Raw genomic sequence first — 19,171 nt, 5'->3', positions numbered from 1 at the left:
AAAAAAAGGATAGGAATGAGAAACAAAAATAGAGAAAAAGAGACTGACCAAAATGTAAATAAAATGAAGAAAAATGTCAATTAAAAGCTGACAAGCAAAAACTTTAAACCAAGGCAAGAGAACAAGAGAACAGGACAAAAACAGTTATGGTTAAAACCATAAAACAATGAGAAATTTAAAAGAGGAAAGAACTTGAAATCTAAACTAGTTTTCACTTTTTTCAGAACTGAGATGCTACAATCAAAACAAGCCTTTTGGCTTAGCCTGCTGTCACCACTCCTTGCATAACAGTGTCCAAGAGCTTTACAAATAATTTTGGAAACATAGTCCAGCAGGACAGAGAAAATACATGTATATCTAACGAAACCTGCAACCACCCTTAAGTACTTTGTGTAACACAAGTCTTGCAGGCAAGTTCTTGGTTTTTCTGTCCTATCTCACTATCCAGCTTTGTTATTTTAGTATAAGAGATTAACCCATCATCCCTCTTTTCATGAAAAGGAATTCTGTAATGAAAACTCCTCTCTCTTACTGATTATGAAAGGAAGTTTTTTCCCCAAGTACTTGAAATAGGTTCTGATTCTTAAAGGATGTTAACAATTTAAGGAGTGCTATAGAAAGAGTTTCAAACACAGACTCTTCTCTTTAATTCTCAATGTTTCACACAGCCACTGCTATTACAAAAAAGAGGTGTGTAAGAAACAAGCTTCCATGAGTATGTTTTGTCTCATTAATTCATAATGTCTGAACTGTGCTAAATTATCTATGAAAGCCCCTACCCTTCCATAGCACTTGATACTTAAACCTTCCACTGTATCACACATACTGTTCCAGTTTGGACCTAGTTTGCCAAACCTGGTTTCGTTTCACTTCAAAAAAGCTTACAGTGCCTCCCAACAAAAACCTCTGGTCACCAGGATTCTGCTGTGATTGTCACCACTAACAGATTTGACTTCTTGTTTCACTGCTTGTTTCCATAATTCCACGTTCCTCTGTTCCTCTCTGCCCATTTCTTTTCCCAAATAATCAGATCACTTGTCATAGAATCATAGAATATCCAAGTAGGAAGGGACCCACAAGGATCATTGAGTGCAACTTCTGGGTCCCCAAAAGACTACCCAAAAATCAGACGATGTGTCCCTCAAGCTTTTTGTGCCTTCATAAAATCTTCCGTTTCTCAACTCTTGTTTCTCTAGCAAGATTTGTTAGTCAGATCTATCCAGATTCACACAATTGGTTATTCTACTGAAGATACTAATATAAAAAAATGATTAAAAAATCATTAGAAAAGCATTGAGAAAAATATTGCTGTAAATAAAGATATTTGCTATATTTAAGTTGATTTCACAAGTATTTAATTATATATCAAGATAAGATTGTTTCAATCAATTTCTATTAGTTTTTGAACTAATGTTATAGGGACATGCTTTAGTGGTAAACTTGGCAGTGCTAGGTTAACAGCTGGACTTGGTAATCTTAGAAGTCTTTTTCAACCTAGGTGATTCTATGAATATGGTATAGATATTCATATATAACACATATATGGTATATATATATATATACACCATATACATATATCTATACCATTCCAAATATACATATATGGTATATATATACCATGTATATACAGAATCACAGAATGGCCAAGGTTGGAAGGGACCTCTGAAGATCATCTAGTCCAACCCCACTACCAAGCAGGATCACCTAGAGCATGTTGTGCAGGATGACATTCAGGTGGGTTTTGAATATCTCCAGAGAAGGAGACTCCACAACCTCTCTGGGCAACCTGTGCCAGTGCTCTGTCACCCTCACAGCACAGAAGTGCCCTCTCATACTCAGCCAGAACCTCCTGTGCTTCAGTTTGTGCCCATTGCCTCCCTTCCTGCCGCTAGGCACAACTGAAAAGAGACTGGCTCCATCCTCTCAACACCCTCCACTCAGATATTTATACACATTAATGAGGTCTCCCCTCAGTCTTCTCTTTTCCAGGCTAAATAGGCCCAGCTCTCTCAGACTGTCCTTGTACGACAGGTGCTCCAGTCCTCTCATCATCTTCGTAGCCCTCCTCTGGACTCACTCCAGTAGCTCCATGTCCCTCTTGTGCCGGGGAGCCCAGAACTGGACACAGCACTCCAGGTGGGGCCTCACCAGGACTGAGTAGAGGGGGAGGATCACCTCCCTTGACCTGCTGGCAACACTCTTCCGAATGCAGCCCAGGATACTGTTGGCCTTCTTGGCCACAAGGGCACATCGCTGGCTCATGGTCAGCCTGCTGCCCACCAGAACTCCCAGGTCTCTCTCTGCAGAGCTGCTCTCCAGCAGGTCAGCCCCAGCCTGTACTGGTGCTTGGGGTTATTCCTCCCTAGGTGCAGGATCCTGCACTTGCCCTTGTTGAACTTCATGAGGTTCCTCTTTGTCCTACCCTCCAGCCTGTCGAGGTCCCTCTGAATGGCAGCACAGCCCTCTGGGGTATCAGCCACTCCTCCCAGCTTTGTTTTGTCAGTAAACTTGCTGAGGGTGCACTCTGCTCCATCATCCAGGTCATTGAGGAATAAGTTGAACAACACTGGACCCAGTACTGGTCCCTGGGGGACACCGCTAGCTACTGGCCTCCAAGTAGACTTCGCACCACTAAGCACTAACCTACCATTCACAGATATGGTATTGATATTCATATATAACTTCACAGATTTTAAACTGAAATCAGATTGAATTTAGACTGAAATTTAAGATCAATACAATACTCCTTTTTCACCACCGTTATAAATACCACTCATAACTCCCACCCTCCAAGCACTATTTTGAGCTAAATGTCATTTCTGAAAGACCTAAAAGGAGTATTTTCTAACTTTTGTATCAATGGAGTACTACTTGCCTCCAGTATTTCAGCACTCAGATGTTAACAATGGAGGTGACATACTAGTGCTGTTATTGCACAATCTCCTCAATTCTAAGCAAGCAAAACTGATAAAAATATAATTTATAAATATTATAAATAAATAAACATTCTACAAAGTCAGACTGTACTCTTCTGTTAGGCCTACCACATAAAATGAAATGGAACTTTTGCAGATATTTCTAACATACCATTTTCTTGAGATACTATTCAAATGCTACATCCTCATTTTTGCCCAAAACATTCACTGTGAAAATAATAAAAAAGCAGTAGTTTCACTAAGTGTGAGATATCCAAGTTAAAATAAAAAAACCCAACCCTTCAGTATTTGCAAAGCTACCAACAAAGTAAGCAATTCTTGATAAAGACTAATGTAATGGAGCATCCTTTTCTATTGTTCAGGATGTTGCTAAGCATTTTTTTTTCTCTTGAAAGAAGATTTAATTGTAAGTAACCTTCTAAGGGAAAATCAACGTAACTACAAAAAAGATAATCCAATTCAAAAGATAATAAAATCACTGGGGGAAAATTGGATTGGCTTTCTCATGGTTAGAAATAATTAGAAATACGTAAAACCATGCTGACTTCTGATTGTAAGCATTTTTTCTAAAAACAAATTTAAAAAAATCAATTATCCAGTTATTATTTAGTATCTATTTGGTAACAATTCCTATATAGAATATTTACAGTACATCTTTATCCCCTTCACAAAAATATTAAGTAGTTTGATGAAAGAAGCTGGGTGCTTTTAAATAGACAACTGCTCCTGGTAGAGTAGGTTGGTATGGGAGACAGTAATGTAAATTCCAGATGTTGTTCCAGACAGTGTACCAGCACAGAAAAACTTTACACAGCTTTTACTATAAGGACATGGGAACCGCCGTACCGGAACTGACCAATGATCCATCCAGTCTAGCATCCTGTCTCTGGCAGTAGCTTGTACAGCATCTGATACTCTAGAAGTCGGCAAATTGCCTCACCAGGTTAACACGAACAGGCTTGTATCACCAGAGCACAAAGTAGGAGGGAGCGGAAAGAGAGAAGAGTGTATCTAACATAAGAATATTCTGATTTTCATAACTTAACATTCAACATTTTCTGGATGCCCTCCCTTCTCTTTTGTCCTTCCCTCTTCCCATTCTGAATACGTCCAAATCCACATGATTTAATCATGTCATTGAATGAGATGAAGTTGGGGTGCTTATAAAGGTGTGTAAATAATCAGGAAGCTTAAGCTAGGCTATTAAAGAGTTAGAAGATTATTTCTTCATTCTTCACTAAGTTTGCTGGCAATAAATAAAATGTAAGGTTTCCAGACAGTAAATGAAATACTAGATATCCCTTGAGTAAAGCATGGATCATCTCTGAATTTAAGTCAAACAGTAGTCGATTCCAGGCCCAGATGCCTAGTCCAAATAAACTTAAGACATGAAGGAATTAACAAAAAATAAACAAACAAAAAACCCACCCCAAAGGCCCTGTGTTTCTCAGGCATGCTAAACAGCTAGAAGCAATAAATATATAACTTCAGCAGAAGAACAATTTGTTAATACAAAATTACTGACTGTTCAGCAGTGGGCTAGCAGCTAGCATTTACATACCAAGGTTTGACCACATTCTAGCAGTAGAGGGGTGAAGAAGGTGGAGAGAAAATTGGAGAAAAACGATTTAGAGCAGGAGGATTTTTTTTTTCTTTTCCCCTTTAAAAGTTACTGACAATGCTAAACCCCAAACAAACACTAATCTTTTTGCTAAACAGAAAAGAAACCCCTCTTTCCAATGTGTTTCTAATACAGACCTCTGGCATGCACTTATTCTTTGTAACAAGCAAGTAAGTATTTTGTCAACTTTTTTTTTTTTTTCTTAAATGTAGTTGAGTAAATCAATGGCCTTAGCAGGAGAGCCCTAACATAAAGCCAGTTTTTCCAGACTAGTGGAGGAACGTTGGCTCAAATCTGGATGGGAGGAGGGGAGCTAACATGGCTTTAATCCATCTTTGTGCCTCACTGGCATAAATTACAGCAGCACTTTTTCTTTCGTTCCCCAAGCTAGCATCGGCATGTGAAAAAGACTGCTGCTTAGTTTTCAGGAGCTTACTGTGTTTGTCACAGTTAAGCTTCTGCAGCTGAATCTGCAGAGACTGGTGCTAATCTTGAGGAAGCCATATTTCATAATCATCTGTAAGGTATTATGGCAAAGAAAGAGAGCATTCTAGAAAACACATATAAAAAGGTTAGGTTTATGAAAGAAATATAACCATTTTTTTAGGTGTTTATCCAGAAGGATTTCACAATGCAAAGTTTAATAGCAGATGTATAAAATAAGAAGTACTGGAAATAAAATGTGGAAGACATTAACAGATTTATGTGGAGTAGATATTAACAGTGTGCATCATTGATTTAGTTCTTAATACAAATGAAATTTTGTAATATAAAAACAGTCTGACTGGCTTCAACATTTTCCTGATTCTGAAATTCCTATTTCAACGAAAAAAGAAAACCAAACCAAACCAATTCTAGCCTACTCTCTAGAGCAGACATTAGAGGTGGTGTCTTGATACTTTTTTTTTTTTTTTTTAGACACAAATCTCTCTCAGATACAAAACCTTTTACTGGAAGAGTATGAAAGAAATGGAATACTGTATTCCTACTCCTGATTGCAACAGATTTCTCCTTGACACCAATGTTAAATATTCTGAGAGAATTTTTCCTTGTACTACAAATGAAAACATTTCTGAAGTAAAGGACATAACTACTGATTCTGGATAGAGAATGCCTTTACTGAACGTACAGGTTTTGTTTGTTTGTTCTGGAGTAAAACAGTTTCTGTAAAAAAAAAAAAAAAAAAAAGTTTCTGTACAAACCGGGTAAAAAATTTTGCAGTCAAATTGCAGTGAATGTCCTGGCAGAAAGAGCTTAGCATTAGCACCCAATGTTAAAACATTTAACTGGCATCAGGAGTAGTTTTGTAAAATTCAGAACTGGGAAAAGGTTATAGTATTTGATGTGTATGAACCAGGCTGCACTTTAAATGGTTAGCACTGACCTTCACTGAGTTCACTGAGATTTTTGTCCAAAGAAGCAGTAATAAAAACAATTAAACAGACTCCTGCCCTTTATTCTTGGCTATAATCAGGTGATCAGATTTATGATCATCTGATTTGCACTGTGCAAATCAAAATAGCATTTTGTGACCAAGGAGGTATCTTTAAAAGCCCTCTAAGAGCCACAAGATTTTAAACAGTCTGTTTAAGTGAACAGTTCCATTAAATTCATTTTTAGTCTTTACTATCTTAAATGAGGTTTGTCACAAATAACTAACAACAGCCAATCCAGCCTCAGTATTTAAACAACCTGCATATGAAACACTATCTATAAGGCAAGATATTGAATGCCTTGTTTGAAATGCAAGACCTTTACTCACATAATTTTCATATCCTTTTCACTGTAACTTGAAAAAGTATTTTCAAGCATTAACTTGCTTACTTTGATTTAAAAATATTCCTTTTTTTTCCTATCTCTTAAATTAAGTAACATTCAGAATAAAGATCAAATTATTAATGATCAAGTGAACTTCATTTGATCTAAGTTCTTCACTAAGTTCAGACTCAACAAAGGTAACTAAGCATAAAGTAATTTTAAACTGAGAAAACGTGAAAAAACATCATTTTTTCCAAATTCCCACCTTGTTTATTCTTTCTTGTCCCACAGTATATCTGAAAAGATTTATTTAGTTATTATTTAGTTATTTCATATCAAAAGAAAAGAGTAAATTTCAGAGCCTAGACTTCATCCCCAAAATACTTAAGTGACTGCCTCATTTACATTCGTTTCTTACAGTTACAGCTATAACAGTGTTCCATGTGGAAGAAAAAAGCTGATCTCTTTCTTTGAAAGATCAAGTTCACATCTAACACCTTAGATTTCACCCAGGAAATATAATATTCTAAATTCTTGATTGGTTTAGTGTATGATATATATAAATATATATTTTTGGGTTGTATGGAGTGCTGTTCCTTGTGAGTTTTACGTTATTTAATCTTAACAACTAAGCTTTATATTCAAGAATGCTACAGGAGCTTGTTCACAAAACTTCTCATACATTTTATTTGTGAGAATGCACAAACAGTTGCTAACCTTCACAGATACATGGTAAGCCCATGTGGCAATCAGGTGAACATTAAAGAGAGAAAATGGTGGGTTGTTTTCTACAGAAAGTTCTACCAACTCAGAAATTGTCAGGACTGTTAAACTCTCATGAGAACAGAAATATATGTAAGGTTGTCAATAAATCTAGCAGTTTCAGGAATTCTACACTGGTTTTCAAAGATCAGAGTGAGAACAGTGGAAGATAGTCCAGAATTTTGGTTAGGTATATTACAAGTGAATTTCTGTAGCAGAGAACTTGTAACTTCCACAAGCATTGGTATTCCATCTGGAAAAGTGTAGATTAAAACAAACAAACAAACAAAAACAAAAACCACAAAAACAAACAAACAACTATTTCATAAGGATATAAAGCTGGTGGAAAATCAGGTACAGAGCCCTATGTTTAGAAGTAGATGGCCACTGTTAGTGTCAAGCATGAAATAATAAATTTGGTGGGGTTGTTTACTTCACTCCTATTTATGACTTTAACAGAGAAGAATGTGTTTATAGAATGCATGTGCAATATGAAGTTTTGTGAAGAAGGGTCTTGAAAGAAGGGTCTTGAAGAAGGGCCTCGATGGGCAGAAGCCAATGGGATGAGGTTCAACACGGCTAAGTGCCTAGTACTACACTTTGGTCACAACAACCCCATGCAGTGCTACAGGCGTGGGGCAGAGTGGCTGGAAAGCTCTGCAGAGGAAAGGGATCTGGTTGCCTGAACATGAGCCAGCAGTGTGCCCAGGTGGCCAAGAAGGCCAAAGGCATCCTGGCTTGTATCAGGAATAGTGTAGCCAGCAGGACCAGGAGGTGACTGTCCCCCTGTACTCAGCTGTGGTGAGGCCGCACCTTGAGTACTGCATTCAGTTTTGGGCCCCTCACTACAAGAAGGACATCGAGGCCCTGGAGCGAGTCCAGAGAAGGGCTACGAAGCTGGTGAAGGGCCTGGAACACAAGTCCTATGGGGAGCGGCTGAGGGAACTGGGGTTGTTTAGTCTGGAGAAGAGGAGGCTCAGGGGAGACCTTATTGCTCTCTACAACTCCCTGAAAGGAAGGTGTGGGGAGCTGGGGGTCGGCCTCTTCTTGCAGATAACTAGTGATAGGCCTAGAGGGAATGGCCTCAAGTTGCTCCAGGGGAGGTTCAGGTTGGAAATTCGGAGAAGTTTCTTCTCAGAAAGAGCAGTCAGGCATTGGGACGGGTTGCCCAGGGTGGTGGTGGAGTCACCGTCCCTGGGGGTGTTCAAGGCAAGGTTGGACCTGGCGCTTAGGGACATGTTTAGTAGGTGATATTGGTGGCAGGGGGATGGTTGGACCAGATGACCCTGAATGTCTTTTCCAACCTTAATGATTCTATGATTCTATTAAAGTTTATTGGAGTATTTAGAATTTACGTGATTTTGGCAAACTAGTTATGAAGTATGAAAAATAGGATAAAATTCAGAAAGTGCAATGGCTGAATTTCAGTAAGGACAATTAATAGTATGGGTACAGGACAGAGACAGATTAGGCAACCATTCAGCAGAAAAAGATCTGTGGCTTGGAATGGATTAGAAAGCAGGCATAAAAGAAACAATGACAAATAAATTGATCTTTTCACTCAACACTGACAAAGACTTGTATCTAGTCTTGAATTTTGTGCTTTGAAAGAGAGGTGACCCACTCAGGAAGAATGATCACAAATTGAGAAAGAATAATCTCTGCAGAAAGACTAAAATGTTTTCTTTTTTGTCCAACTGAAAGAGATGAGCTTGTGATTATTTTCAAGTGTGCTAAAAAGCATCTTGAAAAAGAGACAGTGAACAGTTTTCTAGAATCCACTCGTATCACAGGGAAGAATGGATTACATACAAATATTCTATACCAAGAGGAACATTTAAACACTACAAGAGATTGCCTAGGGAATCTCTGTCATTGGACTTCCAGTGAATAAATGTGACTAATAGTAAGAAAAGTGCACTGCAGATACATTGGCCATTGGGTTATGGAAACGGTGTAATTATATTACGTTTGGAGGTCCCCTTCTGGCCCTTTTCTTATGTTAACTCTATGATTAATCAGTATTCTTGGTGGCTTCAGAAATGAAAACTCTTACCAACTGAACAGCAATATTTTTGATAACAAGAATAAACAGACATTTCTTAGAAGGATGAGTTATCTGGGAAAATGTTTCACTTCTTAGCAGCAGAAGATCTAATCCTACCCTTCCTGGAAACAGATAACAAAGTAGAGTGAACCATCATTAAATTGACTTGTACATTTCATAACAGGAATGACAAGATAGAATCCTAAAACAACCCTAGAGCTGAAAGTACAATAGCCCCAGATCAGCTACCTTTCTGTCAGGGAGATTATGTATCACTGTCAGTGCAGTATCTGTGTTCCTTTTCCATAAATTAGTGGCAATTATAAGAATACATAGACAGCATTACAAACTTTCTAGTATTTCTTCCTGGGTGCATAGCTGGATTGGGATATGGTTACTATATGTATTTTTAAGTGGAGAATTATTTAATAGGAAAGTAATTCAGAGTTGTAAATATCATTTTTATCCTATCTAAACAGGAAGATTTTGTCTAAATTGACTAAAGCAGTCAATCTTTGAATATACTTGTCTGCATCTGACTTTTTTATCCTCATAGCTGGATTATCTCTATTGAAGATATTTTATGTCATGTTCACAGGATCTGCATCATCAATTTCATTATATATAGTTGCCATAATATTTTTTGGACTGACACTTGATTTTTACTAAAGGTGTAACTATTTGATGTTACAATCATGGTCCCAAAGTGGCACTACAACCTGACTAGGTGCCACATGTATGCAACAAAATGTATATAGAAGTCCAAATCCTAAAGAAGATGAGTAGCAGTGTTCTGTATGAAGTGTAACCCGTGCAGGGTTTTCACTTTCAAATTCAGGCATATCCAGTAATCCAGAGTGGAAGTACCACGTAGATAGTACTTCCAGATGGGTCTTCTGCCATCACACATTTAGTTCTCAGTCTCCAAGCAGAAGACACCTCACTAAATTCTGGCGAGAAGTCTGTCATGTGAAGCCCTGGGTAAGACTTTCAGCTCAGAATGAGTAACTATGTTCTGTCAAATCTACCTCTGCTGCACTCTGCACAACCTTTGTGAAAGTAAAGGATGAAGTCCTACGTCTGATACTTTCTTAGATGGACTATGAGTACATAAATAGCAAATAATGATGAAACAGTACTAAAGTAGTCTGGCAAATCTTAAAAAAAGCATAAGCAATAGTTCTTGATATGGAGCCATAAGGACAAGTATGTGTGCACCAGGATGATCGGGCATATTCTCCTGATGTACCTAGGTGCCACAAAAATGCATTTGTCTACTTCTTTGGAGATCCTTTTATTGTTACAAGCACCCTTTCTGGCAGTACAGAACTTGTTTATTTATTTATTTTTGATTTCTGCAGGGGAAATTAAGTTTTGATTGCTGCAGACATGTACATATAATCATTCTCACTTAGCATCAGAGTTTGCAATCCCAGCAAAGATCCTGCTATTTCATGTTAAAACTTATATTATTCATTTCTCTTCAGATCTCTTCACTACACTTCCTCAGATGCCTTGTTAGACAGTAAAATCTGGTAATAATTATCAAACACCATACACACTGTTTACAATAGAGTCATATTTCTTTCTTCTTTTTTTCCTGCATAAAAAGTAGAATGCTGCTGAAAAGTACCCAAACGTCTGCTATGCTTCATGCCAATACAGCAGCTCAGCCAAATATGCAGAGAAAAGTTTGCCAAATAAAAGAAAACATAACAAATTGGTAATAGTTTCTATCTTGACAGAAAATGAAAATTATACCTCAATGTGTGGCCACTCCTGTGGACACATAAAAATGTCTTAGAGGCAATCATTCTACCTCAGATAACACACCCTGACAGTAGAGCAAAGCATAGTGGCTGGCTTTCACTTCCCATAAAAAGAGCAGCCATGATCTACAAAATAGCCTGCAGGAATCACATAATTTGTGCATATCATATATGTGTATGACATACGCTAATTATATTTACTATAAATCTTATAGAGTACTATTATTGTTTTTGAGTAGAATTATCATGTTTGGAGGAGTAGATTGAAATTAAGAAAGATAATTTTTTTAATGTCAAGTCACTATACTTATCTCAAATCATCCAATCCGATGAAGAAATGAAAACATTAAGTCTTTATCCCAAAATATGAAATTCAACTCTCCAAGCCATTCTAACAGTCATGAATACCTTTTAGAAGACTTCATTGCTTTGCTAATGTTGTATGTGGATCTAGCCAATTTGCGTAATAAAAATATTTTACAACTTATTTAGCTTTGAAGTAAATTCATTGAAAATGGAGCAAGACTCCAGTCTACGATGTTAACATGTACATTTACTGAACTGCAAAACTAATAATATAATGTTAATTATTAGTCTATTGCTTAGCATGATATTATTCTAAATCTTCGTTTTAGTGCCATTTTGAATGCAATGTTGTTTTCTGAACAAAAAAGCCACACTATTTCATAATCTGAAATTACAACAATCTTCTTCCTTCAGTTTAAGTTGCCAACAGGGAGAAGCATTATCACCAATTAGATGTCAGTAGTTACTCAGAAGGGAACACAAACGATGAAGATTAGACTTTGCAAGTCCTTAACAGACTGGTTATATTACTGTGAAAAGAAAGATCAGTCGTTCAGGTGTTCAGAGGTAAAGGAAAGGCTGCATACTTTCTGCAGAATTTAAAAGCACATTGGTACGTCTGAAGGATCTCAAAGTATTAGTGAAATCCTGAAATCCAAGGGACAAAAAATTTATGCCATATGTTATACCTCATCCTCAAAGAGCTGCATAATGCCCAAGATAGAAAAGACATAATGAAGGAAGATTATGTAATTTAAAGAATTTACCAAATAGATGGTGACAAGAGAAACTTAAAGTAACAACAAGTGGTAATGAGACTTATCCTGAAAGGGGCAAGATTTAGGAAATTAATTTCTCTGTTTTCAAAAACAAGAAACCAAAGCAATTTTTTTTTTCTGTTTTACCTGTTAAAATTGCCAATGAATAAAAGCAAATAAAGCAAGGCTGTTTTTCTTCTTTTCATTCCAGACAACAGAGTTAACATTAAAAGTAGAATGAAAACTTAAGAAAAAGAGTCTGAATTTTTAAACTACCATATTCAGTAATTTTGTTTAGATTCTAAAGCTAAGAGAAATTCTCAGTTCTTCTGTGAAAAAAAAAGAATTTAAGCAAAGAATATCATCAATGAAATAAAAAGCAAAAAGATTGCTGGTGATGTTTTAATAGCTTTTGCATTGAAAGAATTACAGGATTTTTAATAACGTATGCAGTAACTCAAATGAAATTTCATTGAGAAAAATATCAAGATAATATTGCACTCATTATGCACTACATATGTAAATATGTTGTTTTATGACTGCAAGAATTCTATGCTAAGTGCTGTACTACTAGTTTTAGTGTTTCTGCTAGTAAATGTCTGAAGTTTTCTGAAAAAAAAAAAAAAAATCCTAGTATTTCCCTGGTGAGGTCTCAGCTCTACTCAGTGAAAAGCAAGAAGGTGTGACTGTAAAGCTGCAGAATCTGTGTAGCTTTATCTTACTAAATTAAAAATAAGCAATGATTCATTCATATGATAGAAATAAAAATGGAGAAGTGAGCTGAGTAATCTAAAATTTTAGTATCATCCATTATGAGACCATTTAGGCCTCATAATTTGCAATTCAGCTTTTTCTTATCTACCGTCTTTTTTTTTTTCTGTTAAATTTCTTTGGAATCTATCTTCAAACAAATAGTCTAAGATTTTCTTATTTAATGTATAAAAATTACCATTTTTATATTACAGGTTATTGTAATTTGACCTGTAACGTCCAAATGAAGAATTTCTTTTCATTTATTAACACGTGGAACAAAAAAAATGAAATAAAATTAAAAAAAACAAAAACAAAAACGTTTTGCCTCCCACACATTATATTCCCTCCCACTATTTTTTAAGTTGTCTTTTCTCAGATCAGTATGCACATCTTTTTCATTCTCAGAATGGCAGTAAATCTAACTTATTTAGACAGTCTGCATTTCCTCCCAATGCTTAAAAAGCACTTCATTTAGCATGTTTATCTTTCTGTTTTGCGTAAGTCTCCTCAAACAGACATAGGGTCCTTTAACAACAACTAGTTATGTCATTTTGTTCCTATTTAAAAAGGATTTCTAATGTACTTTAAAACATCTTTGTACATCTTAGTTTGTCTTATTGTAATTCAATTTTTTTTCTAGTTACTGGTACTAGTTTGGGGTTTGGAAGAGGTAGGTATCTGATTGGTTTCCTACTCCCAGGATCGGAGCCTTTAGGAAGATCATAAAGGTACATATGATGTATTTTTACTTACTCATTTTAAGTTATCTGAGATATAGAAATTCTGGGTGTTTTAAAAGACTTGCCAGGATAGTTGTTCAATTTTCTATTTTAGTGGTAGTTCTGTTGTAGCCGTGATAGCTTATGTGTACAACTAAGGAAAATGTTGTAGGCAGAGATATTATATTAGACCAACTGTATTGCCTGTCTTATAAAAAACACGACCAGTTTGTATAAAACATTTTCTAAAAAAACCCTTTTTTATAGCTATTTTATGAAAGCATTTTTTATTATCATTGAACAGCTTGCTGCCTAAGATTGCAGGATCACAATTTAAATCATACGGATTTTTCCCCTTCTCTACTTAATGTGGGTTCTTTGGATGAAAGACTAACATGAGTAAACACGGTACAGGTTGCTTCTTTGACTGTGGAGGTCACAACTTCTGCAGCACTTCATCAATTCCAGTGCTACCCTGCTTTGTTGGGGTCTCCCTCCATTTCAGGTGAGTCTGTCTTTATCTTATCCATCAGTCTTTAAAATACTTACCACTCCACAGTTTTTGTAGGACTTAAGACTATACAAGGCAAAACATTTCCTACTGTCCCGCATTGTTTTCCAGAGTACTAAAACAGTGTTTTAGCTGACTCCTGCTGCATCAACTCTTTTTACATCTGGTGTTTCTGCTACTCCTTAAATTTAGGCTTAACAGTAAGACCATGCCAGTGCAGTAGGGTTTCAGAAACACATAGAGAAGTTTAGCTAGAGGTGATAAACTGAGTAAATTCGAAGGCGGGAGATGGTGCTAACTCCTTTCATAACTTATTCCTGCTGGAGATAATTGGCACAGAAAGCATGCTTTCTTCTTTCCTCATAATGATGTAATAAAGAAGAAATAAGGCAAAGAAACAAGTAACTAAATGAGCCACTAAAAAGTAAAATGGTAGTAAGAGGGATATGAAAGAAGGATTCATTAAATCGAAAAAAGAGACTGGTTTGTGAAACAATTGAAAAATGAAGTGTGTGATTATTCCTCACTCGAACCTGACCAGTAATAAACACAGAAATCCAAATCCATAAAACTTACCAGCCTTCATCATTATCTACTTCAGGTTCAGAAATCTCATTTTCAGGAGTTTCTTCAATTGCCTGGGTTAACTTTGATTTGAACCGGTCCAATAGTGCCAGTGTCTGAAATTAAATACATGGTTTTAAGGAAGTTACATAGATTTATAAATAACAGGTATATAAAACATCTTCAAACTATTATCATTTTGAGACACAGTACAATGAGATGGAAGAGAGAACTGTTCTATGAACTAAAAACAAACACTGCAGACAGAGACAAGCGAGAGAGTCAGAGACACCACAAATGAGAGCACCAATGGTGAGAGAGTGTGCAGTGCTGGGGGTACATATTTGAGAGCACTTGTTTGGCCATCTAATGAAATAAACATGCACATTTAAGGAAAAAAAATTGTGGTTATACTTACAGAATAGAAACCTCTGATTAAACAATACTGACCACTCACAACAAATTTTACTGTTTGAACCTGCCATTTTAATCTAGTAAAGCAAAACATTGCATAAATTACAGATGACTTATGTATTGAAGACCTAGCTTGGTTGATACTTACATACTTTTACATTGCTGATCTTTTTAATTTTGTACTGACATTAAAAAATTAAAAGCTTTAGACTTGAATACAATGAACCACCTTAACTTCTTCTACAGATACAGATCCTTATGCTACATACATTAAGCTCATACTAATTTATATTTGGTATTTTATTCTCCAGCTGACATTGCCCAGTCTTTCAGCTACAAAACGTCGCTGGCTTTCAGGTGACATCTGAAGATCATATCACAGGTCTTGTTTCTGATCACTTGAGAGATGTTGATTACACAAGAATTGTATGCATAAGCTTTGCAATGGTAGAGGAGTCACAGGGCTCTTCATAAAAAGGGCAGACCATAAGAATAATTTGCACAACCCACAGCTTATTTCTTGCTGATATTTGAGACATTCCTGGAAAGGAAAGCGTCAGGGAATAAGTGCTTGACTGAATTTATGTGGTAAACTACATTTGATCTGTAGGTGATAGGTTGGCCACCTATGTTGTAAAACACCTCTGTATGGCTATTTAGTTTTGTTTGGTCAAGTTTTTCAAATTTAAAAGAATAAAAACTAAACAAGAATAGAAAACAGAAATAGGAAATACCAGAAGTGTTCACTGGAATCAAATTTCCTTCTGGGAGCAATCTTAACTTTAGGAGTTTCCTGGCTTTTGAATTCTTTCAAAAACACATTTTAACACTGCCAAAGGCAGGTTTTGGATTTTTTTTGTTGTTTGCATTTGTTTTCTTTATTTTCTGTTTAATCTTCTGTTTAAGATGGCAGAAAGGAAAATTTCTAGAATACTTGAGTCTGTGAATCATTCAAGTTCTGCAGTTTTACACGTTACTGCAGACAAACGCTTACAACATCTGAGAGAGCAAATCTCTGCTCAGGCCATCAGATGAAAACAAACTAACCCTTTTTACAAGAAATTGTGACCAACCAAAACCACATTCCTTGTGTCTTGCCTAATTTACTCTGGTGCCAGCATTTTTGTAAACAGACCTGTGAATAAAAATAATTTCAGTGTCTTAGAAGGCATTTTTGCAGTGAGTGATTAGATGCCATAAGGTGGATCATGTAACTTCATAAATTGACCCTTGCAAAATTATAAGGTCAGGATGTGCAATGTCTGGTGTTCTAGAGACACATACTTTCCCTATCTTCTCCTACTCTTGTACAGAGGACAGAAGATAGAACTGTACTGTAGGACCAGGTAGGAGGTTTGCAAGGCCAGAAGAGGCCCACCACAAATGAAATGGCATACAAAGAACTTGATTATTAATTGTTGAAGAGTCAATGAATCCTTGCTGAACAGATGATTAATTATTGTTGAATAGTTTCTAATGAGGCTACATAAATAAAAATTAAGATGACTGAAATATGTATTCCTGTCAACTTATCTTGTTTCCCTAGGATGTCCAGGACAGGGCTGATACAAATTCACTAGAAGTGGTTTTAAATTCCTTGATCCACTTTGCCAACCAATCTTTAGTACTCTTTAATTCAGAGTTAACAGACTTCTGAATGCACAAATTTTCCATAAAGTTCTTAGTTTAGAGCTAAATCAGCTTGCTGTAAGTATAAAGATTTGCCAGCCGCTGCTTTGAAGTTTTTAAGCCTCAAGTTTCCAATCTCTCTGACTTCAACATTTGAATACGAACATCTTTGTTAACTGAATTGACATGCACTTAAAAGACCCATGCATTTGACGCACCGCATAGATTTTACATTAATGTTATTTCCCACTTCACAGGTAGTTTCACATATTTAACGGTTTCAAACTTGTCTTTTTAGAAAAAAAATACAAATATTTATGTCAAACTTTAATTTGCTTACATTTGCATACTGAAGTCTACATACATTTTGACTGCAAAATAATTTTTTTTTTCACTTCAAAATGCCCAATGAGATGGATGAATTTGATCTCTTTAAAACATTATCTGAAATGTAACACACATGTAAAAAATGTAACACACACAAATGTAAAAACAGCACTTTGGAGAGATGCCAAATACGCAAACTTCTGTCCCAGTGCTATCTTACAGCAAGCTGCAGAGCCAAGGAAAGCATTGTAGAGAAATGCAAACTCACGTAAACATCATCAAAGATACCTCTGTGTGGGTAGCTTTTCCTTCTGGAATATTTTAGTAACTAAACTGATGATACTTTCAAAAATACATAGAAACTTCATGTATCAGTGTATCTGGGTAATCTATAGGTGATCAGAGAGTACACACTCATACAGGTATACTTATTTTTGCTTGGGAATAGCAAGATTCTTTTTATAGAAAAAGAAACATATGGGATTTTTAATCTTCATTTTTACACAAATGAAGAAAGAATAGTTTTCAGAACTCTTTCTGGAATCTTTTTCCCTAGTTTTTCAAACAATTACCTGATCTTCACGAGAAACGCCTTTCTTTGGCTGCTGCTTCCGCTTGTCTTCATATTTTCTCTTCTCCTGAAGGTATTCTTCAACAACACTATTTGGAGCAGGTTCCTCTTCTAAATAAGAAAACATATTTGATTAAACAAAATAAATTTATGTTTATAATTTAGTAGCATTTTGGAGAAGAGTTGTGACTTCTGAAATACCAAGCACAACACTTCCATAAAATGTTTCAGCTGTATTGCTTTCTCAGCAAATAGAATGATTTGCTACTTGCTGAAATTAAAAACAAAACACTGTATTGGGCAGACAATGAGTCCAAAAATTTTTGTTTCAATTTTATTTTACCACTGAGCCAGGGAAAGCAGGGTAACAGAAATAAATACTCTGATGGTAAGATGAGAAATAAGAACTTGCTGAAATTCCTTTAACAAGTTTACCGTCATTTCTGAACACTTTTCATGGAGCAGTCAAACTGGTATGTTGTATTAATGTTCTACAGCTATGGAAAAATTGCTAGTTTTTCTGTTTTGTAGGTTGAAAAAACTATAAATCAAACCCTTGATTTTTAGATGATAGCTGACAGCTACACAGAGATGATTTCTGTTTCCAAACTAAATTTCCCTCTCACTTCTTTTAAAGTTTTCTATAAAGTTCATAAATGCAGCATGTCATGATAAGAGGAAATAAATTTGTAGTAGGTGTATCTACATATCAAATATATTTGTTTACATATCCCTATAAATAGAATCTCTTACTTCTTTGTTATCCTAATTTATATGTTGCATGCATGTATTTGAAGAATAACTGGCAAAACATTTTAAACAAATATACAAAAAGCTGCTTTTTTCCCGTTTTCCTCTTGACAACTTGGATATAATGAAGAGCAGACAGAGAATTACTGATAAAAGCAAGAGAAAGAAAGAAATGTCATCTTCTATAAGGACCAAATAAGACAAATGCATATACACAGACATTTGGGGATGGTTAAACAGCTGAATGAATGAAATAAAATCTGCTATAAAATCTCATGCAGCATAATATTGGAGGAACTAAAGAGGATAACAAAGTACAGTATAAAACTACAAATCATAATGGCTCAGATTCATCTTTACCCTCTTTGTGTCAGACTTTTCTACTAATTACTAAAATATATTCTTAATTCAAGACCAACTCCTTGTGAACACTAGTTTTTGCATAAATGTGTGTATCAAATCAAACTTGTTGACTGTGCAGAAACAATATACTACCTTATATATACGTATATATATACTATATCGCTACATAAATTGAGACTAACTATTAGTGAAAATATTAGCTAAATACCTAAAAAACCCATGAGCTTTCCTATAGAAAACAACCTTTCAGGTGACATTATCTAAAGGGGTGTTTTGAAAAGAATCCTGTCTACCCCATGGTAATTATAATTGTTCAGTTATGACAAGTGAAAAATGTGGGAAGAGTGTTCTTGAAAATACCAGTCTCAAACTGGCCATCAACATCACAATGCTGTGATCCAAACTTTAGTATACATATGCTGAAATTAAAGTTACGATTCTTAGTCACACGTCTTTTGACTAAGATTTTAGTTTAATCTAGTAGGCCTCAAATATAATTCACATACATATAGCTTAAATTGGCCTGAAGTTGTGTGTTTGTGTATTTTTATCACCCTCATATGATTGTAACTTACTGTTAACACAAATAATTTAAATTTCAGTTTAAGCTTTC

General features: G+C 35.7%; 1 protein-coding gene across 5 annotated transcripts in view; it reads right to left on the bottom strand.

Moving 5' to 3' along the window:
- Positions 1 to 19,171, bottom strand: part of CWC27 (CWC27 spliceosome associated cyclophilin) — a 130,711-nt gene that overhangs the window by 12,170 nt on the left and 99,370 nt on the right. For all 5 annotated transcript variants that reach the window (XR_013943836.1, XR_013943837.1, XM_080574672.1 and 2 more), the window contains exons 12-13: positions 17,447 to 17,556; positions 14,517 to 14,620 (exon numbers count right to left, since the gene is read on the bottom strand). Coding sequence is in view for 3 of the 5 variants with exons in the window: in XM_080574672.1 (XP_080430798.1) it covers positions 14,517 to 14,620; positions 17,447 to 17,556 (214 nt within the window). In the remaining 2 variants the exon portion in view is untranslated. The remainder of the gene's footprint in view (positions 1 to 14,516; positions 14,621 to 17,446; positions 17,557 to 19,171) is intronic.

This window comes from Anser brachyrhynchus, assembly GCF_964034855.1.
Source record: "Anser brachyrhynchus genome assembly, chromosome: Z".
NCBI classification, from domain to species: Eukaryota; Metazoa; Chordata; class Aves; order Anseriformes; family Anatidae; genus Anser; species Anser brachyrhynchus.
The sequence above is the reverse complement of the archived record's forward strand: the minus strand, read 5'-3'. Positions and strand labels throughout refer to the sequence as shown.